The following is a 25253-nucleotide window of genomic DNA, read 5'->3' as shown; positions in this document are numbered from 1 at the left end:
GTAGGTTGGTATAAGGTACTGGGATTCCTTTACTTGTAACTGCTTGTTGTGATAATAGTAGATTTTCGGGAGTGGTGACCTTGAAATCACCCAGTGGAGTTTTTGTCTTGGAGGTTTCCCCATTTGTAAACAAATCACTGTGTCAATTTATTTTTTGTTGTACTTTAGTTTATTGGTGATTTGTTTGTGCTACCACGCGTTTACATGTTAATTTGATTAATTAACAAACTTAATCCATCACAAGGGGTCAATACGTTTTTGGCCTATCAAAAGCGGGACTTCGGTTTCCTCTAAGTGCTCTTCATCGTCATCTTCTTCAGTACCTCTCCCAAATCTCCCCGAATGCTTGGAAAGTCTTCCTAGGCGCTAAAGTTTTGTATGGAGTCTTAAGTGATGGGGAGCGAAGGATGACGATGGAGGAGTTCTTTTACTGCTAACATCCGTTAGAGATCACCCAGTCTAAAGGTATGTATAGCTTCTTACCAAGAAAGCATGTACTTAGGCTGGTGTGTGACACTCTTGACCCCAACAAAAACTGGAAGAGTCGTTATTTCTTTATCCAAGGTGACGACTAGATGTGTCACCCTGATGATTAGGAGTTCATGCCTGTAGAAAAAACTTGGGGCATAATGCCTCTGTTTGGTGAGAATCCATTTTTTTTGAATTTTACATTTTATTTACAGTCGTTGTTCTAACCGTCCCTTTCTTGCAGCTTGAGACCATCCCGAAGTGACTTTGGAGTAGTGGAGCTTCTTGGAGAAATTTTTGCAATTAAGTTGAAGAAGAGGACGTGGGCTAAGCTCGTCACTTTGGAAACAATCCATTGGTATTGTGACGGTCCTGAACCTACCGAAGCTGCCCGTCGCTACGATAGCTAGGCATGCAGACGTAAGTCTGTTTCTCTTTATAGTATTTTCTTTCTAATTGTAATTCACCTAACCCTTTCTTTCCGTCCACCTTGATGTGGAAATGGAGGAAGGCAGGAGGAGAGCTTACATTAAGTAGTAGGTTGTTGTTGCGAAGAAACAGGAGGGCACCTTGCCTTTTAAGGTTGCCACCTAAGTCCCTCCGTCAAAGAAGAGACTGTTAGAGAAGTCTGACCATCCACCTAGAAAGCCCAAGGTGGCGGAGTCAACCATTGAGGTGAAAGCTGAAGCAAAAAGACGGCTACTCTACCCGGTTCAGGGAAGGGCAAGGGTTTGATAACGGGTCAGGTACCTATTACCCCAAAGCCACTCGTCCTTCTTTGTGAGGACCCTCAGTATGCCCTTGAGCAGCTTTCGTCCATCACCAAAGTTAATATTACGAGGAATTAAGCAATCACGCAACGAAAGCGATGGGGAGACGGGTTTCTTCAGTATCGCACAGGTAAATTTTTCTGTCTGTTTTCTTTTTGGAGTCAAGTTGTCTCCGTCCCCTTTTAACCCCCCTTTTTTTTTGTTGTTTTGCAGGGGTGGTAATGATGAAGGGTATAATGGACTGTTGCCTCTCCCATGAGATAGCTTTGGACCGGGTTAGGGTGAGGGCAAAGGCAACGGCGATGGAACTGGAAGAGTTGAAGGCCTGGAAGGTGGTCCAGGAAAAGAAACTTGCTGCATCAAAGCAAGTAAGGGGCGAACTAGAGAAACAGATGGAGGTGCTAAGGAAGGTCCTTAAGGACAAGGAAGGTGAAATCAAAGATGCCAAGGACCACCTCTATCAGGCCAAGGAGGATGCAATACAGGAGTACCGCGACTCTGATGCTCTCCTAGCGGATCTTGGTAGCTCATTCACGGATGGCTTTGATGACTGCTTCCGTCAAGTTAAGTTTTCTTTTCCTGACCTGGACCTGTCCCGCATCTCCATCGACCCCCAGATCCAGACTCTAGCCCAGCCTGTCTACTTTGAAAGCACTAATGAGTTGTTTGTTGATGACACCGTTTCTGACCCCTGAGGTGAAGAGGAGACAACTCTTACAGATCAGGTCACCTCCTTCGGTGATGACGCTCATCCACTCGAGGGGGAGCAAACAGCCAAGGACGGAGAAAACCCTATTGACGAGAACTAGATTTTTCTTTCTTAGCTTAGTCTTTAATTTTCCTTTCTTTTTTGTATGCAAAGATTTTTGGTAGAACAATGCTTCTATTTTACCTTGCCTTGTTATTTAGGACTTACATGTAGACATTTGCCCTTTATTGGGCTTTCTATAATATATTGGTATTTTGATCATGTATTTGTAAATATAGGTTTGCCATATATCCGTCTACTTTGGACTTAACGATTGAACCCGTCCTCATGTGAACTTAATAAATACAACCCATTCATTGAATGACTCCGTTCACCTAGTCATCCATTCGGTATGATCCCATCTACTTTTTTGGACTTAAAAAATATAATTCATCATTGTAGGATGATCCCGTCCACTTTGTGGACTTAATAAATATGGCTCATCCCTCTAAGGACAATCTCGTCCACTTTATGGACTTGATAAATATAGCCCATCCTTTTGGGATGGACTTGATGAATATAGCTTATCCCTTTAAGATGAACCCGTCCACTTTTGTGGACTTCATAAAACTTATCCTTTTAGGATGATCCCGTCCACTTTATGGACTTGATAAATATAGCCCATCATTTTGGGATGAACCCGTCCACTTTATGGACTTTATAAAATTCATCCTTTTAGGATCCTATCCACTTTATGGACTTGATAAATTTAACTCTGTAGACACACTTACAACGTTTCTAAATAACTTCTCTTATTGTGATAAATATGCAAGTAGAAATTGTTCTTTTTTAAAAAATAAGAAAATTGCCCTTTGGGCTTAAAAAGTACTGTAGATAATAAAAATTAACTAAAATGAAATAAAATGGAAGTAAGGAGTGTCATCGCTTGTGCCCTTGTCTACTAGTAGTACTTCTTCAGGTGCTCCGTGTTCCATGGATGGTGCAGCTTTTTCTTGTCCAGCGTCTCGAGGTGGTAGGTGCCCTTCCTATGCCATGATGTGATCCTATATGATCCTTCCCAGTTAGGTCCTAACTATTCATGAACGGGATCTCTTATCGTGCCTTCAACTTAACTTGGAGTTGTAATGCTTCGCCATGAGGTCTTGGTACCATGCTAACCTCTGCTCAACCATTGCCCTGACCTTGTCCACCAAGTTAAGTTGAAGGCGCATCGCTTCATCATTCTTACTACGGTCATAGTTTCCAGCTCTATAGCTTTTGAGTCTGACCTCGACCGGGATGACTGCCTCGCTCCCGTACGCCAGTCGTAACGGAGTCTCCCTTGTAGTCGTCCTTGCTGTTGTCTTGTAGGCCCATAAAACGCTTGTCAATTCCTCTGGCCATATCCCCTTTACCCCCTCGATCCTAGTGTTGATAATTTTGAGCAAGGATTGGTTTGTCACCTCAACCCGTCCATTGGCTTGTAGGTGGGTAGGAGATGAGTAGTGATTTTTGAATCCCAATAGTGAGCAAAAATCTTGGAATGAATCATTGTTGAATTTTTTTCCATTGTTTGAGACCAGTACCCTAGGTATACCTTACTTGCAGATGATAGTCTTCCATACAAAGCTCCGTACATTCTTCTCTGTGATGGTGGCCAAGGCTTCGGCCTCCACCCATTTGGTGAAGTAGTCTATACCGACTACTAGGAAATTTCAGCTGCTGAATAGCCGTCGAGAACGAACCCATGATGTCCAACCCCCACTAAGCGAAAGGCCACGAGGCCGTCATTGGGGTGAGTTCCTCTGTTGGTTGTTGGATAATGTTGCCGAACCTCTGACACTTGTTGCAAGTTTTGACGTATGCAAGGACATCCTTCTACATAGTAGGCCAATAGTATTCTGCGCGGATTAGTTTGTGTACCAACGACCGAGATCCAAAATGGTTTCCGTAGATTCCCTCGTGAACTTCTTGCATGGCATAGTTTGCTTCCTCAGGGATAAGGCACCTCAGGTATGGTTGAGAGAAACCTCTCTTGTATAAGATATCTTTAATCAGTACAAATCGTGCAGTATAGACCTTAAACTTCCTTGCAGCTTCCTTATTGTCAAGCAGCACGCTATCCTTTAGGTAGAAGGTTATTGGTGTCATCTAGTTGTTCTTGGAACTTATCTTCTACACACTGACGATGTTTAACAAAGGTGAGGCCTGAACAAGAAAGAGTACTTGACCGAGGAAGAGCATGTGCTCTGTTGATGCCACCTTGGCGACGGTTGGCATGCTCGTTCTCCTCCCTTGGGATTTGAATGAACTTTGTATGGAGGTTGTTCATCTGATTCTTCACTTGCTCAAGGTACTTCTTCATCCGTTCACCCCTGCACTCATAATCGCCATTAACTTGGTTAGTGACCACTTGGGAGTCGCAATGCACAAACACATTCATGGCTCCTGCTACTTGGGCGAGATCTAGTCCTGCTATCAGAGCTTCGTACTCTGCCTCATTGTTTGTTGTGGGGAAGTCAAGTCGGACCATGCATTTGATCTCGTCTACTTCCGAGCTGTGGATTACCACACCAGCTCCTCCTGCTTGTCTATTGGATGATCCATCCATGTAGACACTCCATTGGGGATTCTCCTCTGCCCCTTGCTCATCCGTGTGGGTGAACTCTGCAATGAAATTGGCAATAACCTGTCCTTTTATGGCTGTACGTGGGCAATATTGTATGTCAAACTCGCTTAATTTGATCACCCTTATTGTCATCCATTCGGCGGCTTCAGGGTTTCTTATCGCTCTTCGTAGAGGTTTATTCGTAAAAACAATAACCGTATGTGCTTGAAAGTAAGGTTTAAGCTTGTGAGCAGCAGTTATCAAGGCGAAGGCTAGCTTTTCCATTGAGGGGTACCTTTCTTCTGCGCCCCGGAGTGCTTGACTCGTGAAGTATACGGGATTTTTCATTTCGTCTTATTCCCCTGACTAGGGCTGTGCGGACAGCAGTTGAGGAGACGGCCAAGTAGAGAAAAAATTCCTCTCCTGGTTTGGATGGGCTCAACAAAGGTGGGGAAGAAAGATATGCCTTCAGATCCTTGAATGCGTGTTGACACTCGGTTGTCCATTCAAAGGCCTTTTTTAATGTGCGGAAGAAGGGTAGGCACTTATCCGTCGCTCTTGAAACGAACCTGTTTAATGCAGCGACCTTACTGTTCAGACTTTGTACCTCCTTGATGGTTTTTAGTGGAGCTAACTCTATGATGGCTCGTATCTTGTTTGGGTTGACCTTAATACCCCTCTAGAATACCATGAATCCCAAGAATTTTTCTACCGTCACTCCGAATGCACACTTGTTCAGATTTGGCTTCATGTTATAGTGTTGAAGGGTCTCGAAGGTCTCCTTGAGGTCATCCAGGTGGTTGTCCTCCTGCTTTTTACCAGCATGTTGTCCACATAGACCTACACGTTCTTTCCAATCTGATGCGCGAGCATTTTATTCACCAGCCTCTGATACGTGGCGTTAGCGTTCTTTAGCCCGAAGGGCATTACTTTGTAACAAAAGAGGCCTTGACTGGTGACGAATGAAGTCTTTTCCTAGTCGGCTTCATCCAGCTTGATCTGGTTGTAACCATAAAATGCATCCATGAAACTCAGCAGCTGGTGTCTTGCCGTTGAATCCACCAAAATATCAATTTGGGAAGTGGGTAGCTGTCCTTGGGGCATGCCCTGTCAAGTCCGTGAAATCTATGCACATCCTCCACTTCCCGTTGGCTTTTTTGACCATCACCACGTTGGCCAGCTAGTTGGGGTAGTATACCTCTTGTATAAACTTTGCTTCATGTAGCTTGAGAACCTCTTCTGCTATGGCCTGATCTCGTTCTTGAGCGAATACCCGTTTCTTCTAGCGGAAGGAAGAGAAAGAAGGCGATACGTTTAGCTTGTGGACTATGACCGAAGGATCGATCTCGGGCATGTCTTCGTGGCTCTAGGTGAAGACATCTTGGTTCTCTCTTAGAAATGATATTAGGGCCTGACGGACTGGCAAGTTAGCAAGAGTACCTATTCTTGTCGTTCGCTCGGGCTTAGAGTCATCAAGGTGTACCTCTTCCAACCCTTCTACTGGTTTTGCCACCGTTCGTTGTTCTTCTATGCACATTGTTGGTAAATGGTAGTCCATCTCCAGCATGGCGATGTAGCACTCGCGCGCCACTACTTGATCTCCCCGTACTTCTCCTACTCTGTATTCGGTAGGGAACTTGATTATCAGGTGGTAAGTGGAGGTTATGGCCTTCCACGAATTAAGTGTAGGGTGTCCCAGGATGGCAGTGTAAGCGGATGAACAGTCCACAACCAGGAATGTGACATCCCTGGTGATTTGTTGAGGATAATCGCTGATGGTTACGGATAAAGTGACAGTTCCGAGTGGGTACACTCTTGTTCCTCCAAATCCAACGATTGGTGTGTTAGGATCAATTGTTCTCTCCCAATCCTCATCTGCTGGAAGGCAGGGTAGTAGAGTATATCATCGGAGCTCCCGTTGTCCACTAGGACCCTGTGAGTGTTGTAGTCCTCGACTTGTATGCTCACTACAAGCGCGTCATCGTGTGGATGATGGAGACATTGAGCATCCTCCTCTATGAACCCGATTACAGGGTTATCAATGCATGCCATCTTCGGGACCAAACCCGTCAGCTAGACGGTCTGAACCATCCGGAGGTAGGTCTTACGCGCCTTCCTAGTTGAGCAGGAAGTTGTGGTGCCCCTTACAATCATCCTTATGTCTCCTATAAGTGGTTTGGGATGCTTGTTTTCCCTCCGGGGGCCTTGCTCTTATGGTTGGTTCGTCCTCTCTTTGCTGACGAACCTCTGCAATTTTCCTTGTCTGATCAGGGCTTTTATTTGCTACTTCAAATCGTAGTAGTCGGACGTATCATGACCATGATCTCGATGGAAACGACAGTGCTTGTCTCTGGACCTTTTGTTGGGGTCACCTTTTAGCTTGCTAGGAAACGTCAGGGATCCTTCATCCTTGATCTGTATCAGTACCTGATCGATCGGAATATTTAGTGGGGTGAAATTCACGAATCTTCCAGTGGGTGGTTTGAAGCGTCTATCCTCTTGTCCATCTCCTGTCCTTGGGGCCTTCCTTCCCCTATCCTGTCGTGTTTCTTCTTGTCTTTCTCTCTTCCTTGGCTTTTCTTTTCGGGCAAGCAATGCGTCTTCTGCATTCATGTATTTGGTAGCCTTGTAAAGTACATCTGACATTGTTTTCGGGTCGTTCTTGTATAAGAAAAACAAAAACTTCCCCTTTCGTAGCCCATTGGTGAACGTAGCCACAAGCATCTTGTCGTTAGCTTCATCAATCGAAAGGGTCTCCTTGTTGAAGCGGGTGATGTAAGACCTCACTGTCTCATCCTTCCGTTGCTTGATATTCATCAAGCATGCAGTGGACTTCTTGTACCTGTGTTCCTCGATAAAGTGTGAGGCAAACTGGGTGCTCAACTCTTTGAAGGTATTGATAGAGTTTGGTGTCAACCTGCTATACCATACTCTTGTGGGACCTCTTAATGTAGTGGAAAAGGCTCGGCACATGATCTCGTTCGCTACTCCTTGCAAGTGCATGAGGGTCTTGAATGACTCCAGGTGGTCTAAAGGATCCTTTGACCCGTCGTAGGCTTCTACTTGTGGCATACGGAACTTCGGTGGGAGGGGGAATGAAGTAATGGGTGCAGTGAAGGGGGAGTCCATCCGGTGTACCAGTTCATAAAGATCGTTTGATACCCGTCCTCTGAGGGCATTCATCATTAGATCCATTTGTGGCAGTTGGTCTGCTCACGGCGTTGCTGCCTTTTGGCCCTTCCCTATTCTGCCTACTGTTAGTGTGCTGAAGGCTGTTGCCCTCCTGCTCCTCTTCTTGATCTCGGGGCTTGGCGTCCCTTTGGCGCAGTTGTTCTTCTAGGTCATGGTTTTGCTTGGTGAGGCGTTCAACAGCCGTGACAAGAGTTTGAACCTGTCTTTCAAGGGCGGTGGTACGTGGTTCGTCTTCTTAGTTATTGTTTGTGGTCGCCATTGAGGGAGTAAGCACCATGCAACTTTTTTTTCCGAGAAGAGGTAATATGGCTTACATACTTCCCCATAAACGGCGCCAACTGATGATGCCAAAAATCGTAAGTTAGTCACACGGACCTCACGTGCCTAAGACAACACCTGCACAACATAGAAAAAGAAGACCTCAGGAGAGTATTGGTGTGATACTGGCCAAATACCCTCCGAAGGTTAAGTCAGAAAACTTTCACAACCCTAGAGTGCCAGAGTTGGGGAGAATTGTGTGTACCTTGGTTTCTGAGGGTTTTAGGGTTTTAATAGTAGTGTAGAACCGACTTTGGTTTCTTGGCGAAGATGATTATTTCCTTGTAGAGAAGATCCTCACAAACGCGCGTATTTTACAGGACCCTTTCCATATAGAGATTTTGTTGACTAAGGTTAATCGTGATGCACAAGACATTTCCATTTGAAGTTCCTTGGGGACTAATTAAACCATGTGGGTGCCACGTGGCTTTGCCATCGTCCACTTTGTATCTGTCTACTTCCTTGTTTGTCCATCGCAGGTAATCCGTCCACCTGCAACACGCGTCGTCGTGTTGCTTCCTTTCTTTGTCCATCAACCTAGTCTAGTCGCCCATGGTAGGTTCTGTAAAATTTGACCGTCTACCTTAGTTTTGTCCTCTTTAGCTCTTCTTCACAAATGCCAAGATCAAGGTTTGCACCTAATAGAAAGACAAATTTTTTTTTTCCTACCTAAAATTACTGTACAGCACCCTCAGAAGAGATGACCGCACCTAAAACTGAAAGTCTAAAACAAAGCCCCACTCACAAACTAATAATAAAAGCTAAGCTGCATAGAACCCACACAAATCCTTACGCCACAAATCCAAGAGAGCTAAGAACCAAACCAAATACTAATGGCCGCACCATATGTCTCTTTGAATATATAATATATTGTGATTGGTGTAACAATAAGTAGAACACAAAAAAAAAAAAAAAAAAAATTGCATTCCCGTCTTGCACTAACTGATTTGCAGCACACCCTTACCAGGCAATAATACTTAAATAAAAGGCGAAACATTACAAAAACCTTAAAAACGATGAGGGGCATCTAGCTATACTAATTCAAACCATAGCCAGTAAACCGATATAACCGAGTCTGTTGCTTTATTTCAAGTGGCGTTTTTTCAAGCCACATGTCTTCAAGTGGCCTATTCTTTGAAGCAGCCGCTGGGTACATGCACTTGGCCTATGAAGGAGATATAGACATATGATGTGGCTTGAATAATGCCACAGGCTCTGTCATATCGTTTTACTGTGTATGGTTTGAATTAGTCTAGATGTCCCTCATCGTTTTTGACATTTTTGAAAAGTTTCGCCTTTTAATTAATTATTATTTTAATTAATTATTATTGCTTAGTAAGGGTGTGCAATAATATCGGTTAGTGTGAGACAGGAATGCAAATTCTTTATCTTATTTTTTGTATCCCACTTAATGTTACACCAAACACAATGTGCTATGTATTCAGAAGAGACAAATGGTACGGCCATTAGTATTTGGTTTGGTTCTTAGTTCTCTTGGATGTGTGGCGTAAAGGTTTGTGCGGGTTCTATGCAGCTTGGCTTTTATCATTAGTTTGTGGGTGGGGCTCTAGATGGCTCTGCCATGCGTGCACTGTCAATCTCTTTAATTAGACGGTGCATTTAATTAATTAATTACCTACACCAAAATTAAGGTTACAAGTTCTGTAGCAATATTGATTTTCACCGCTTAATGTTTTTAGCGAAGACATCAAGTGTTTGAACTCCTTTTCAACTATTGAATTATAGAAATATTATATGCACTCTGCTTTGTAGTTTAGTAAAAATAGAATGCCATTTCCAAGTTAAAAAGTACATACAAATGGATATTGTTTCCGAGAGTAAATCAAACACAGTTTTGCTCTAAATCAATTTAGCAGAATCTTATTTAATTTACTATGTGATAATTTATAAAACCATTAACTTGTAGTTTTAGTCATTTAAGCCATTTAACTATTGAAGGTAATTTTTTTCACAAAAAAAATGGTGATGTTATATATACTAGAATTTCCAAGTGAAAAAAGTAGTATACACAGTCTAGGGATGATTCATTAAGATCGGATATATAAAAGCAAAACAAGAAAGAATTGTCTCTTTCTTTAGACCAAGTGGCATATTCTTTGAAGAAGCAGCCGTTAATTACGCGCAACCGTACGTCTCTTTCACCCTTTTGTCATGCGCCTACAATCACGGGGAAGAGAACTAAATTCCAGAGGCACAGTTTGCAGCCAAAATTGTCACGAAATTGCTAGACTGAAACAGTGGGTCATTAATCATTTTATAAGATTTGTGCTAGACTGAAACAGTGGGTAATTAATCATTTTATAAGATACATTGAAACTTGGAAAGTGCATATGCAAACGCAAAACATATAATAGAAAGAAGTAAAAATGGATTCCAAGACGCTAAAGGCTGATAAGCCTCATGCAGTTTGTATTCCATTTCCAGTTCAAAGCCACATAAAAGCAATGCTCAAGTTTTCAAAGCTTCTCCACCATAAAGGCTTTCACATAACCTTTGTTAACACTGAGTTCAACCACCAGCGTTTTCTGAAATTTAGAGGTCCCAACTCCTTAGATGGTTTGTCTGACTTCCGATTTGAAACGATTCCAGATAACCTCCCTCCATCGGATCCTAATGCCTCCCAAGACGTCTCTTCTCTTTGCAATTCCATTACCAAAAACTTCTTCGCCTCATTTTCTAACCTTCTTGTGAAACTCAACAGTGCAACTTCAAACGTTCCCCCAGTGACTTGTATTATCTCAGACGGTTTCATGCAATTCACCATCAACGCTGCTCAGGAACTCGGAATCCCAATTCTAATGTTCTTCACTATCTCCGCTTGTAGCTTAATGGGTTACATGCAGATTCCTCCTCTCAAGGATAAAGGCATCATTCCACTTAAAGGTGTGTAACAAAAAATGTGATACTCCATTGAAATCTTGCATTAATTTATTAGAGCAATTGCAGTTTTGGTTTATTAATTATTATTATTTTTTTGAGAAGAATTATGAATTATTAGCCTCTGACCACGCGCTCACGCATGTGCTCAGAGGCTCTTCTACTTTTTGGGTAAGAGTTAATTTAGAGTATTTATTATAATTTGGGAGTACTACATTTTCTAATCACAAAAAAAACCTAAGGGTATGATGAATATTAAAAACTGGAAAACAAAAAAGATTTCCCACATTGCTAAGTTTTACGCGTTTGGTAAATGTTTTACGTGTTTGGTAATTGTTTTATGCGTGCTCAGAGGCTCTTCTATTTTTTGGATAAAGGTTAATTATTTTATCACACATAACACTCAACTCACAAAATCTCTAAATGAAAGTTCAAACAAAAAACATAAACACACTCACAAAATCTCTAAATTAAAACCCATACCTCCAAACACTCAACTCACCAATTACCCCTCTCGGCTGGAACTCAAGTTCTGCTCTCATAATTGTACAATGGTGTAAAATCCCGAAGCAGCCTCGATTAAAGGCTTACTATGAACACCAACCAAGACGTGTTGTAGATTTTTAACTTCCTTCACTTTTTATAGTAGTAGTTGTTAGAGATGTGGGTTTTTTTTTTTAATAAGAATCTCAATTTCAAAATATATACATGTGTTACATTTTTTTTTTACTTCCTTCAGTTATTTTAGTCATAGTTATCTGAAACTCTTGTAAAAAAAACATGTTTTTTTTTTTTTTGATAGGGCTGAACGTGGGTTGGGTTCGGATGTGGTATCCGAAACTCTGGTCAAAGATAACATTTTTTTTTATTTGTTTTTGTTTTTGTTTTTTTGGTAAGAATCCAAACGTGGGTTGGGTTTTGACGTGGTATTTAAAAGTTTTTGGATTTTTTTTTTAACTTTCAATTTTTTTAGCAGAGTAGTTATCCGAAACTTTTGTTATAGAATTGAAAGTGGTTTTTTTTTTTTTTTTTTTTCTAAAAAAAAAAAAAATTGAACATGGGTTTTTTTTAGGGAAAATTTGACCGTGGTTTTTATTTTTATCCTAATCTTTTTATTTTTATGGGAGATATCTGAAAATTTTGTTATAGAATTGAAAGTTTTTAAAAAAAAAAAAAAAAAAATTGAACGTGGTTTTTATTTTTTATCCGAAACTTTTTATTTTTATTTTTATGGGAGTTATCCGAAACTTTTGTTATAGAATTAAAGTGGTTTAATAAAAAAACAAAAACAAAATTGAAAGTGGTTTTTTTTTTTTGAGAAACATGTTTGAATGTGGTTTTTTTTTTTTTTTTTTTCACATTTCTAACCCTATCATTTAAGTTTTACAAATTGATAAATTTGAGAGTATTTTGGACATCAAAATTGAGGACTCTTTAAAATCTAATCATGGACTCTTTAAAAAAAAAAAAAAAGTGAGGAAGTAGAAGATAAAGATTTTTTAGAATTTAACTCTATCATGGACTCTTTAAAATTTAATCACTGCATCATCAAAAATTTAAATAAATAACTAAATAAAAAAAATTTAACGCCAAAAACATATACAATGATGGTAATAAAAAAAAATAAAAAAAAACTAAAAAACTTTAACACCAAAAACATATACAATGATGGTAATAAAAAAATAAAAAATAAATAAAAAACTTTATTGCCAAAAACATATACAATGATGGTAAAAAAAAAAAAAAAAAAAGAAGTGAGGAAATAGAAGGAAATCATTTATATTTTGATCTTTAATCAGGGAGTATTGTAGTAACTATTTTTATTTCAATTCAAAATTTCAAAATTACATTTAAAAAAAAAAAGTTAACGTGATAAACGTAAAAAAGAAAAAGAAAAAGAAAGTAGAACTCAAAGAAAGTCAATCATAAACCAAAGAAAAGAAAATAAAGAGGAATTTGTAAAAGATAGAACCTGAAAATTTGTTAGTTGAGTGCTTCTTTTGTAGCATAAGGCAGCCCTATCTTTGGATCACAATACCTATAACATGAAATGACAGTTCATTAAGAAGTACAGTGGTAAAGTATATGAAGGAACCATTCATTTCAAAATTACATTTACAAGAAAAAGAAATAAAAAGAGAGTTACGTGATACATATTAAAAAAAAAAAAAAAAGTAAAGCTCAAAGAAAGTCAATCATAAATTAAAGAAAAGAAAATAAAGAGGAACTTGTAAAAGATAGAACCTGGAAATTTGTTGAAACCTTTATCAATAAATGTCTTTAATCTGAAGAAAAAGAAATGAGGATGTAGAACTAAACTAAATGTCTTCAATCTGAAGAAGAATGAGAGATAGAAAGTGAGATAGAAACTGCAAAGCTACGTGAGTTTGTGAGTTTTAAAGTGTAAGAGTTTTAATTTACTTATTTATCATCGATAGTTGAAAACTTGTAAGTGGATATGATGAGGGTATTTTAGGCATCCAAAATGTGGAATCCAAACAGGGGAAGCCCCTTAAATAGTAGTATAGATTATTATTATTATTATTATTATTATTTAATTAAAAAATGTCTCTACACTCCTATGTTTAAGTAGAGACAAAACTAAAGGACAATTTGATAAAAATGCAACTCTAACTCCCACTAAAACATTGCCTAAAAAATAGGACCACTCTCCTATTAATTTTTAAATTGATTTATTCACTTTTAAATTAGATTTTCAAAATAAAAATTATGTATATAATAAAAAAATACAGTTTTTTTTTCTACAAAATAGGACCACTTAAAAAAAAAAAAGCCTCATGCACGCGCAAAAGGCGTGCGATGAGGCTAGTTATTATTATTATTATTATTATAGTTACAAACTTACAATATCCATCTTTAGTTAAAAATGTAGCAATATCCTATTTTATTTTATTGTACTGAACACCTTACTCCTCTATTATCATTTTATATTAAAAACTCAATTTTTTTGTTAGTTGAAAATGACTTTTATACCCTCTTATAACAATCATATCGCATGCGCGCAGTAATACACAATTTGAAGGATTATAGTTGTGCATATGTGACGTGTTTGTTATTGGAAGGTATTAATACCATTATTATGCACATATTGTGTTTGTTATTGGAGGGTATTAAGACCATCATTATGCATATATTGTGTTTGTTATTGGATGGTAAATATTAATACCATTAAAGTGTGGGTCTCCCCAAATATATATATTTTTAAATTGAATTAATTTTTTTTATTTGAAAAAAACACTAACCTATGGAAAAAATGTTCATTACAACATTGCTATGTTTAAACTAAAATGAGAACATTGCAATTTTCTTATAGCATTAAAGGGATAAAGTGTAATTTTTCTGTTTTATTATGATTAAAAATAAATTTAATTTTAAGCTAAAAATATTCTGTCTTTTTTGCAGATAAGAGCTATTTAACCAATGGGTATTTGGACATAGTTATAGATTGGATTCCAGGTATGAGAGGCATTAGACTCAAGGATCTCCCAAGCCAGGTTCGAACCATAGATCCGAATGATGCTACCTTTAAATTTGTGATCGAAACAGCAGAGAGAGCTCCTACAGCTTCAGGAATTGTTATTCAAACATTTGATGCATTAGAGCAAGAAGTTTTGGATGCTCTCTTGACCATGTTTCCTCATGTATATGCCATTGGCCCTCTCCAACTACTGCTCAATCACTTACCCAATGACCCTTTGAAATCAATTGGATATAGTTTATGGGAGGAAGAAACTGAGTGCCTCCAATGGCTTAACTCTAAGGCGCCCAACTCTGTAATATATGTGAATTTTGGCAGCATAGTTGTCATGACACCAACACAATTGGTTGAGTTTGGTTGGGGACTTGCAAATAGTAAATATTTATTTTTGTGGATAATTAGACCTGATTTAGTTGTTGGTGAATCAGCAATATTGCCACCTGAATTCGAGTTAGAAACTAAAGAAAGGGGTTTGATAGCTAGTTGGTGCCCTCAAGAAGAAGTGTTGAACCACCCCTCAATTGGAGGGTTCTTAACACATTGTGGGTGGAATTCAACTATTGAAAGTGTGTGTGCAGGAATACCAATGCTTTGTTGGCCATTCTTGGCAGATCAACAAACAAATTGTAAGTATACTTGCAATGAATTGGGCATTGGCATGGAGATTGATAATGATGTCAAGAGAGAGGAAGTGGAAAAGATTGTGAAAGAGTTGATGGAAGGAGAAAAGGGTAAGAAAATGAAGAAAAAGGCCATGGAGTGGAAAAAGTTAGCTGAAGAGGCCACTGAGCCACTTGGTTCTTCATCCATTAACTTAAACAATTTGGTGAATGAAGTGCTTTTATCGAAATGATAGATATTTTAGAAATAAAAGTGATAAAAAATTTATTATAATTTGTGAAGATTTATTATAATAGCATGAATGTACCAATAACGCATTACATAATTATGTTGAGTGAATTTTACTAATCATGATTCAAATTTATTATAGCCTTTTGTAATCCAATTAAAATTAATGCCACTGTAGATTCTAATTACTATGATACTCTCTTATATAAAATGTATATATTCATTCCTGCTGTTCATCAATCTCTTATTTTAGGCTTAAAAAAATCTCTTAATTTTATATTCAATTTAGAAACTCATATTTGATTATTGTATTTTGATTAATCTATTCTTTATTTGAGTTTTAAAAAAAACCATTCTTTTTTTTAGTTGCATCAAATATCTCAAATTTATTTGCTTATTGTGATAAATATATTGAGATCCTATCAATCATGCTTTGTCCAAACTTTTTCTTTTAATAAATCTTCCTCTTTGATAAATATATTGAGGTCCTACCATCACGGGGAAAAAATATTTCGATGGTCCAGAGTTCGGCTTTCTAGCCCAAATTTTGACGAAATAGCTAGATTGAAATAAATGGTTCATTTATAAGATACAATAAAGTGCATATATAGGTCGGCTTCACAGCCCAAATTATCCCCAATTAAATAGCTAGATTGAAACAGTAGGTCATTATAAAAGCAATAATTTATAAAAAAAAAACAAAGAAAATAATGGGTCATCTATAGTTTGTCCGCCCATTTGCAATTTTCTCTGAAGATTGTCACCGCCCCTCCAACCAAATTAGTGGAGGCAAATTTTGTGGTAATTTTTTTAAAATCTACGTTTCCAGGCGCTACCCACTTTAATACTAATTGGTTGAGGCATACTTCAATTTTATTTTCTATTTACATTTAAAAATTTTGGGGTTAATTCTTCTGTGTTTTTTAGTTTGGCTATTGAGTTTGAGTTTATGGTCTGCAATTTTTTGCATTTTTAGTTTTTGCCGTTGGCTGTAGAGAAAAGCTTAGAAATTAGGCCCACTCCGTGATTTCTTTTTACTACCGTCAGAGACCAGTCTTACTCAGACTCTATTACCAGTAAGTTTTCTAATTTTGTTTTATAAGTTTTCCTGTTAAATATGATTTAGGGTTTTGTTTGGGAGTGTTTTCTCTTTTAGATTGATGGGTTTGGAGCCCGTAGTGGGTTTTGTTAATTTCAATCAAAACTCTGTCTTAATGTGAAGATAGTTTTAAATTTACGGTTCAGATTAGTTTTTACTGTTGTATAGCTTTTTTTTTTTTTTTTTCCTTCCATCATACTGTATAGTTTTCTTCTGCTGCTTTTGTGCCATTCCTTCCCTGCAACAACAAAGGTTCCATTCTTACATTGTTTATGCCTTAATACTTCTAAATTGTTCACTGTTGTTAAGATTCCATCTTCCTAATTAATTTATGATTTCTTATTTTCATTCTTTTTCATCTTTTTCTCCAATTGTAGGATATCGTGTTTTTGTACTAGACATTGGGTCTTATGCCAAAGAAAAAAAAATTGAATCAGGGTTAAAGGTACCTTGATTTCCCATTTTATTTTTCCAATTTTTGGGGATCTGTTTTGTCAATTATTGTTTTTTGGTTAGAATATTTTTCCTGTTTGGTATACATTTGTGAGATTTTAAAGTTTTCTTTATTTAGGTTATGGTTTTGTCATTGTTAGAGGATTTGTTTCAATTTCTTTATGCCATCTTCATTCAATTTTAAGTTTTGTCATAGGATGTTCTGAGCATCCTAAGACTCTTATATCAACATGAGTTGCAAGTGCTGTAATATATGTGATTCCAATTTTGAATCCAACTATAATTCCTTCCTAATGTTGGTTGCGAAGTTTCAAATATAGAGAGGATTTTTTAGGTAGATTCTTGCTTACATCTGTCTTTGTTGATGTCATTTTTTTCTATCTTTTCATTTCCTATGTCTTTGTCCAATTGAAGAAAATTGAAGTGCAGATTGCAATTCATTTGCCTCTTTGTTAGATTTCTACTTTGTTCAATGTAGCCTTAGTTTGGGAATACAAGATTGATTGAAAATTGAGACTGCCATGAGTATTCATTTTGATAGGTGTTGCATTAAAATTCTTCGAATTATAAGTTAATGAATCTGAGTCCTAATTTTAAGTAATGAGTGTGATTGTTGTATTATATACAACAAAAATAAATAAATAAAGGTCATGAACAAGGAAAATATTTGGAGTTGAGAAATTCAAAATGCAAACCTTTGCAGGATATTGCCAACTTTTAAAAAACTAAATACTAGGAAAGATATTAATTTGTTGTGGTTGGTCTCTCACTTCTTTCCTTTATAAAAGTTCATGTTGTTCAGGTATTAGGAAAGTTGTTAATTTGTTTAATAAATAAAAAAGAATAGCATAATATGAAGGTATGTACTCCATTCTAATTTGATCATAGATTGATAAAATCAGTTGGTGTTTGTTTGCAATGCATCTATGATTTTGTAAATTTCATAGACCCAAAAAAGGAGGTGACTAAACCTGCATTTAGAATTCATCTCTATCTAAACTGCACTATGATTATTACACAATCATTGATTTAACTCTCTCCTTTTTTGTTTTTGTGTAGGTGATTTTGTAGATTTCCATGCACTGATGTATATCTTACATGCCCACATTGCTTATCACGAACCAAGAACTTGTGCTATAAATAATAAAATAATGTTATGAACAATGTTAATGTTGTAGCTTCATTGATGGTATGTACTTAAAATGATTTCAAGCAGCTTCATTGATGGCATGTACTTAAATGATTTCAAGCAATTGCTTCAAATATTTTTTATTTTCTTGCTCATAGAAATAGCTATTAATACATTATTGCATTGTCTCTATTTAAATGAACCTTACTGTATTTAAAATTTTTTCCATAGAGAGTGGCTTGGCTGAGCCTAATAGCACTGCTTCAAATAATTGTGTATTACTTTCAACCCAACATCTGGTGTTTTTGAAATTGATTGTATGTCTTACTTAAGATGTATCCAAAGAGTTTATGAAATTTGGTTTTAATTGTTTATTGAGATAGTTGAAACTGAAATATATAGGCATTTTGTTTGATTCCTTTCAAATAGACACTCTTTCAAACTACTATTTTTTGCATGTACTTAAGATGTATCTAAAGGAAATTAGATGCATTTGACACAAATATATGTTGCTGCAAATGATCTCCTCAACAGTTTCTAAGAAGCTAGCATAATTAAAATTGGGGGCCAAAAGGAGTAGATAAGCACAAATACTTAGACTATTTGTCAGCTGTTTCTTTTCAAAGTTTTGAATATTGTGTTTATGAGTTGCTTCTTATAAGAGATAGTGGCATTGTGTCCCATGTGTTTATGTGGCATATTAATCCCTGGCAGCAAATGCATGGTCTTGCTAATGCTGTCATGAGATTATTTACACATTTAAATATTCATTTTATCAATAATTTTTTTATATGATTTATATTGGTGGTAGACTATAAATTGATTTGCAATTGAGCATTATGAGAATTCATATTATGTCCAAATTTGTGTATGAGCTATTGGAATGTTGGAAATAATTTTTTCATCTACATAGAGAAACCAAGGTGTGATCTTTATGTGTTATGTGAAACACCCTACATTTATAATCAAAGAACATATTTTGCGCGCTTTGTATGATTATTTGTAATTGTTATTTAACCAACCATCTCGTGCATCGCACGGGTTAGCGACTAGTTTTATATATAAGATAAATTGAGGGTGCGTATACCCTCGCAAACATAAATGACAAAACCATTTTCACACAAAACCCTAACTCTACATACCATAGGTTACTTCCTACTTGCGTATGCGGTATGCCTAATTATGTTTACATATATAGGTTGGTCCATGAGTGCGCATGAGGCCGCTAGAAGAACAATTTGTTGAAGTATTTTTCAAAAGAAAAGATGCAAAACCTTAATCCTACATTATTGAAAGACTGTTTTTGCACCCCAATTTTAAACTATAAAAAGGGCCTTCTAGACTATTGCAAAGCATTAGCAAACACTTGGAGAAAAACACTCTAGAAGAGTGCTTACAAGCACTCAAAGAGAGTCTTCAAAAGAAAGAAAAGAAATGGATTCTAGCACGTTAGTAGCTGATAAGCCTCATGCAGTTTGTATTCCATTCCCAATTCAAAGCCACATAAAGGCAATGCTAAAGTTTTCAAAGCTTCTCCACCGTATGCATAAAGGTTTTCATATAATCTTTGTCAACATTTGTAGACACCACATTTTGTATCCATTAATAAATTTTGGTCCCCGACCCTAATGATGAGCTTGACATATGTCAACCAAGGCTAATTAAACAGTTCACAATAGTTTGGAAGTAATCAAAACTCAAAAGTGCTCAAATCTCTTTGAAATCGATACTGAAAAATGACCTTTGCTCACTTTTTGACCATAACTTTTGATCCACAAAGAATTTTTAAGTGAAGTTTGTTTCATTGAAAAGTAGACATCCTGGGCTTCAATTTAAACATAACTTTTGCCTAATTTGGACTTATATCTAGTAAGTTATGACCATTTGAAATTGGGCTAACTAGGGAGTTCGTTTTTCTGGATTTTAAAACTTCATTTTAAGGGCCCGAAACATCATGCTTTGATGTGGGCCAGCCCATAGACCCTTAGAACGTCCAAAGAAAATTAAAAAGCCCCCAAAACCCTAATTTTAACTTATAAATACTCATTTTATGTCTCCAATCAAAACCCTAGCTAGGGAGAGTTATTTTTTTGCAACCATCTTTTCTAAAACCCTAAATCTCTTTTCTAAAACACACACACAGCCCCTTAGCATTTTTTTTTTTTACAAATTGAAAACCTCTCTTTAGTTAGTTCTAAGGCAGAAACTATTTTCCAAAATTGATTTCTCAAAAACCTTTTTCAATTAAAGTTTGTTCTTGAGTTGTGATTATCTAAACTATTGTGTTCATTTAATTATTTTTTCCCTCAATCTAATCTTTGTGTTGTAGCCACTGAGGGGTTGGTTAAACAACTTCAAATCTGTGATTCTAAAGCAAGGTGAGCTTCTTTTCCATGGTTTTGCACTTTGTTTAATATGATTCACATGATTTTCTAGATATAGTTTCTCCATTCATTATATTTGTTTGTTTGATGTTTTTAATTATGTTTGACATGTTTTAATATGCATTTTTAGTTTAGTTTTATGTAGTTTTCATGTTTTAAAGCATATTAGGTTGTTAATTTCCTTAATTTTTGTTTTTGCTTTGTTTTTGTGTTTTTGAGTTTCTTCTGGGTTAGGGTTTTTGGGAGCATGTCTACGCACGCATAATTCTGGATGCGCATGTAGGCTTGAAGTATGCATACGCATACAACTAGCCCGTGTATGTAGGCTCATGTATGCGCACGCATACTTCAGCCCGAAAACCTTAATCCGAGTTTTTTTGCCTCTTTTTCTTTATTTCCCTATGTTATATAGCTCTGTTTTGGCTCATTTTTATGTTTTTGAGTCTCTATTCCTCTGTTTCATTGTTTGTTTGCCTTTAACATGCTAGATTATGGTTTTATTTTCTTGCTTTAATACCATGAACATGCATTAATATGTCAATTCATTGATGCATATGTGCTAAGATGTAGTAAGGTAAGTCATGCATCCACATGAACATGCATTGGATATACTTAATGATGAGTTGAACATGCTTGGTTGGATGATGTGTTCTTGATTTCTAAAATGCAATCACATGTTTCTTTAATGTTGCCATGTTTATGTTTTTGCCCTTGTGATATCTTGTTGTTTGCTGCCTTGGATGAGATGATATGATATGAGTGATAGATGTATGCTAGGCTTGATGTGAGTTGCCATGATAGATGTATGTTAGGGTTTTGGGATGATTGATTGCTAGAAGTATGCTAGTGTGTGTGTGAGTATAGATAAAAATATTGAATTAGCCTTTAATGAGTTTAAGACATATGACACAAGGACTGGAAGTTGACCTACGGGCTGGGTGGGGTTGGGTGCCTAACACCTTCTCATCCCCATACCTAAACTCCGAACCTATACTCTAGTAGTAAGATCAGTCATTCCATGTAAGGGCGCTATATTTATGGTTCCTAAACCTAATCTAGGTGGCGAATCCATCTTTTCACTGCCCCAGTCCACTCGGTCGAGGCGTACTCCCCTTTCCTTAAGGAGAAAACTGCTGCGCCTACAACACTGAGTTCAACCACCAACGTTTTCTGGAATTTAGAGGTCCAAACTCCCTTGATGGCTTGCCTAACTTCCAATTCGAAACCATTCCAGATAGCCTCCCTCCATCGGATTCCAACGCCACCCAAGACGTTGCTTTTCTTTGTGCTTCCATTATGAAAAACTTCTTGGCTCCCTTTTATGAACTCCTTTTAAAACTCAACAGTGCAACTTCAAACGTTCCTCTAGTGACTTGCATTATCTCAGATATTTTAATGCAGTTCACCATTATTGCTGCTTAAGAACTTAGAACCCTAATTATAATGTTCTCCTCTATCTCTACCTAAAGTTAATGGCTATCATGAATTTGCCTTCTCTTATGGATAAAGGCCTTATACCACTTAAAGGTATAACAAAAAATGCAAAAGCCTTGAAATCTATTGTCATTTATGATTAAAACAAGTCTTTAAGTTAATAACACTATTTTTTGTTTTTTGGTTTTGTAGATGAAAACTATTTAACTAATGGGTATTTGGACACAGTTATAGATTGGATTCCATGTATGAGAGGCATTCATTTGAAAGATTGCCCAAGCTTTATTCGAATTATAAATCCAAATAATATTTTCTATAAATATTTGATTGAAATGGCAAATAGAGCTCCTATGGCCTCAGGAATTGTTATTCACACATTTGGCTCGTTAGAGCAAGAGGTTTTAGATGCTCTTTCCACCATATTTCCTCGTGTGTATGCCATTGGCCCTCTCCAACAACTACTCAATTGCTTACCCAATGATCCTTTGAAATTAATTGGGTATAGTTTATGGGAGGAAGAAAATGAGTGCCTCTATTGACTTAACTCTAAGGCACCCAACTCAGTGATTTATGTGAATTTTGGCAGCATAGCTATCATGACACCATCGTTGTTGGTTGAGTATGATTGGGGACTTGCAAATAGTAAGCACATGTTTTTGTGGATTATTAGGCCTGATTTAGTTGTCGGTGAATCAACAATATTGCCACCCGAGTTCAAGTTTGAAACTAAAGAAAGAGGTCTAATAGTTTGTTGGTGCCCTCAAGAGGAAGTGTTGAACCACCCCTTGATTGGAGGCTTCTTAACACATTGTGGGTGGAATTCAACCATTGAAAGTGTGTGTGCAGGAGTGCCTATGCTTTGTAGGCCATTCTTTGGGGATCAACAAACAAATTGCAAGTATACTTGCAACAAATGAGGCATTGGCGTGGAGATTTATTACGATTTCAAGAGAAAGGAAGTAGAGAAGATTGTGAAAGAGTTGATGGAAGGAGATATGGGAAAGAAAATGAAGAAAAAGGTTATGGAGTGGAAAAAATTAGCTGAAGAGGCCACTAGCCCATTTGGTTCTTCATCCATTAATTGAATGATTTGGTTACTGAAGTGCTCTTGAAGAATAAATGTTTTTAAAAAAAAGTGATTTCAAAATTAAATCTTGCTTAATTTGACAGGTAGGATAAATTATATAGAAAGGTGGAAAAATAAATAAATTGAAAAGGTATCAGTTTTTTTATCAAGCATATTTGGTAGAACGGATATAAAGACTATAACATAGGAAATGTTTTTACTATTTATTTATTTATTGTTAAGAATAAAAATGAGATGATAGAAATTATAATTTTTGTCAATTTATATTATGACCTTGTTAAATAAATTTTTTTTATCTTAGTTTTTATATTTGTTGAAGATTTATGATTGTTAGATTACCAATTCTTCCTAAAGTTTAAAATGAATTTATTCATTTAATATAACACTTTTCCTTCATGTGTGGGCCACCGCTGCTATTGAGTAGGCTTTACCAAGAGTTTGTTTGGATGCCGCTTTTTGCTGAAAACTGAAAATTGAAAATTGAAAATATTGTAGCAAAATAATTTTTAAATGAATAGTTTGCGGGTCTCTTGAACAGTGCACGAGACTCACTAAAAAAAAACTCACCGTTGAGAAACACAAAACGCGCTTCCCAAAAGGAGGCCAATTCTTCCAAAGGGATTTAATTTAACTCCCCACCCCCCCACCCTTCACTCATGGGCCACTTGAAGTGCCATTAAGTGAGAGCCCAATAAGTGAAAATTTAAATGAGAAGTGAGGTGGTAACAAGGATTACTTTGATACCATGTTAAATTATTGATTCTCTTAAAAACTTAAATTATTAAGAAATGATGAATTTATTCATTTAATCTAACAATTACAATAAAATGAATATGCAAATATTGCATTACATAATTACATTGAGTCTTCATAAGCTAAGATTTATTATGGCTTATTAATGAATCAAATTGAAGTTTTACTTCTTTTCAATAAAACAAAGGGTGTTGCGTGGAATGATGTTGGATATAAAATTTCCAAATTGAAAATGTCAAAAGGCCGGCTTCGTAGCCAAGAGCGTCACGAAAGAGTTAGATTTTGGAATTGACAGTCTTAGTCAACTCTTCTTAATATTTTAAAAGCTTTTTAATATTTCAAATCGGCGATGTTTAGGTTTTAATACTCCATTCTTAAAAAAATCTCCCTTCTAATGAAAATGATTGGATTCTGTCGCTTTACCTCAAAAAAAAAAAAAAAAAAAATTGGATTAAAAAAAAAAAATTTATAAGATGTAAAGAAAATGAGTAACGATGTGCCATATTAATTTAAGAATGTTACGAAAATTTTGTGATTTTTGTTGTTTCTAGCATTGCTCAATGAAAATGCATATGCACACATACACAATGTCAGGGGAAGAGAATTTTATGTTGCCTTAAATGTGATACTACTACTACAAAGTTCCATTTGTTTGCCGCCCTGACTGGAAGACTGAATCCAATTATTGGAGAGGCTAGAAAAAAGTTAAATTTTTTTCCTTTCTGGATTGTTTTGAGTGTTTACGGAATCTAATTTTGTGATCCAAAAACTATGCTAAATGCTAAATGGATTGGCCCCCAATCTTTGTTTCTTACTCGTCTCATTTACCGTTCAGACATTGACTTTGTAGCCAAAATTGTCACGACATAGCAAGATTTTCAAACTGGGTCACATTATAAGACACAATCAAAGTGCAAACGCACATACACCCACAAGTAGCGGAAAGGAAGAAATGGATTCTGAGAAGTTTGTAGCTGATAAGCCTCGTGCCGTTTGTATTCCATATACAATTCAAAGCCACATAAAGGCAATGCTAAAGTTTTCAAAACTTCTCCACCATAAAGGTTTTCACATAACCTTTGTGTTAAAATTGAAGAAGGAAAGAACAGTGGCACGTGCAAGGTAAGGAAGAAAGTAACAGAAAAGGGTCAACGCAGTCCACGTGTCAAAGAAAGAAGAAAAGGGAAGTTGGAAACAGCTGTCAAGCAATGAAGAAGCCAAGTGTCAAAATCTGATTTGTTGTATTGATAAATCTGTCAGATGGTTATTTTAGGCGGGAAAAGCTAGTCTCTGTTTTGTGTATGTATAAAGAGTAGTTGCTAATTATTTGTAACCACTTTTACACATCTGAAAAACAATTTCAGTTTCTTCAATTCCTTTCTCTCTGTTTTTACATGGTATCAGAACAAGTTTTTCTGTTTTGAGATTTTTCTTTCGTTTTCTCAGTTCCCAAACAGAGTTTAGTTTTCATTTTCATTCTCATTATGACTTTTGATTCCACAACTAATACTCAATCTCAAACTGCGCACTCAGTGCCTTCTTCAAGTATAGCAATGGCAGATGCATCTGCGAATAATCTTTTCTTTCTTCCAGAGAATGAGAATCTTGGACTTATTCTTACATC

General features: G+C 36.6%; 3 protein-coding genes and 1 pseudogene across 3 annotated transcripts; 2 read left to right on the top strand and 2 right to left on the bottom strand.

Annotated features, from left to right (window-relative positions):
* Window positions 1-4045: 4045 nt before the first annotated feature.
* Window positions 4046-4882, bottom strand: LOC142612067 (uncharacterized). Its single transcript, XM_075784197.1, has one exon. The coding sequence runs from the start codon at window positions 4880-4882 to the stop codon at window positions 4046-4048; it is 837 nt and encodes a 278-aa protein (XP_075640312.1).
* Window positions 4883-6817: 1935 nt separating this feature from the next.
* On the bottom strand, window positions 6818-7729 carry LOC142612066 (uncharacterized). The gene has a single exon (XM_075784196.1). The coding sequence runs from the start codon at window positions 7727-7729 to the stop codon at window positions 6818-6820; it is 912 nt and encodes a 303-aa protein (XP_075640311.1).
* A 2619-nt stretch (window positions 7730-10348) lies between these two features.
* On the top strand, window positions 10349-15480 carry LOC142611717 (7-deoxyloganetin glucosyltransferase-like). Its single transcript, XM_075783828.1, has 2 exons — window positions 10349-10948; window positions 14366-15480. The coding sequence occupies exons 1-2, from the start codon at window positions 10432-10434 to the stop codon at window positions 15292-15294; spliced, it is 1446 nt and encodes a 481-aa protein (XP_075639943.1). The 5' UTR covers window positions 10349-10431; the 3' UTR covers window positions 15295-15480.
* Window positions 15481-19405: 3925 nt separating this feature from the next.
* Window positions 19406-22918, top strand: LOC142611883 (7-deoxyloganetin glucosyltransferase-like; annotated as a pseudogene).
* Window positions 22919-25253: the final 2335 nt, after the last annotated feature.

Source organism: Castanea sativa, chromosome 10 (assembly GCF_040712315.1).
Source record: "Castanea sativa cultivar Marrone di Chiusa Pesio chromosome 10, ASM4071231v1".
Lineage (NCBI taxonomy): Eukaryota > Viridiplantae > Streptophyta > Magnoliopsida > Fagales > Fagaceae > Castanea > Castanea sativa.
The sequence above is the reverse complement of the archived record's forward strand: the minus strand, read 5'-3'. Positions and strand labels throughout refer to the sequence as shown.

What these genes read in the sequence shown, in the direction of transcription:
- LOC142612067 (XM_075784197.1), bottom strand. Translation starts at nt 4,882, where the DNA reads ATGAAAAATCCCGTATACTTCACGAGTCAAGCACTCCGGGGCGCAGAA.
- LOC142612066 (XM_075784196.1), bottom strand. Translation starts at nt 7,729, where the DNA reads ATGGATCTAATGATGAATGCCCTCAGAGGACGGGTATCAAACGATCTT.
- LOC142611717 (XM_075783828.1), top strand. Translation starts at nt 10,432, where the DNA reads ATGGATTCCAAGACGCTAAAGGCTGATAAGCCTCATGCAGTTTGTATT. An exon ending in AGGCATCATTCCACTTAAAG is followed by an intron (nt 10,949 to 14,365) that starts GTGTGTAACAAA and finishes TCTTTTTTGCAG; the next exon opens with ATAAGAGCTATTTAACCAAT.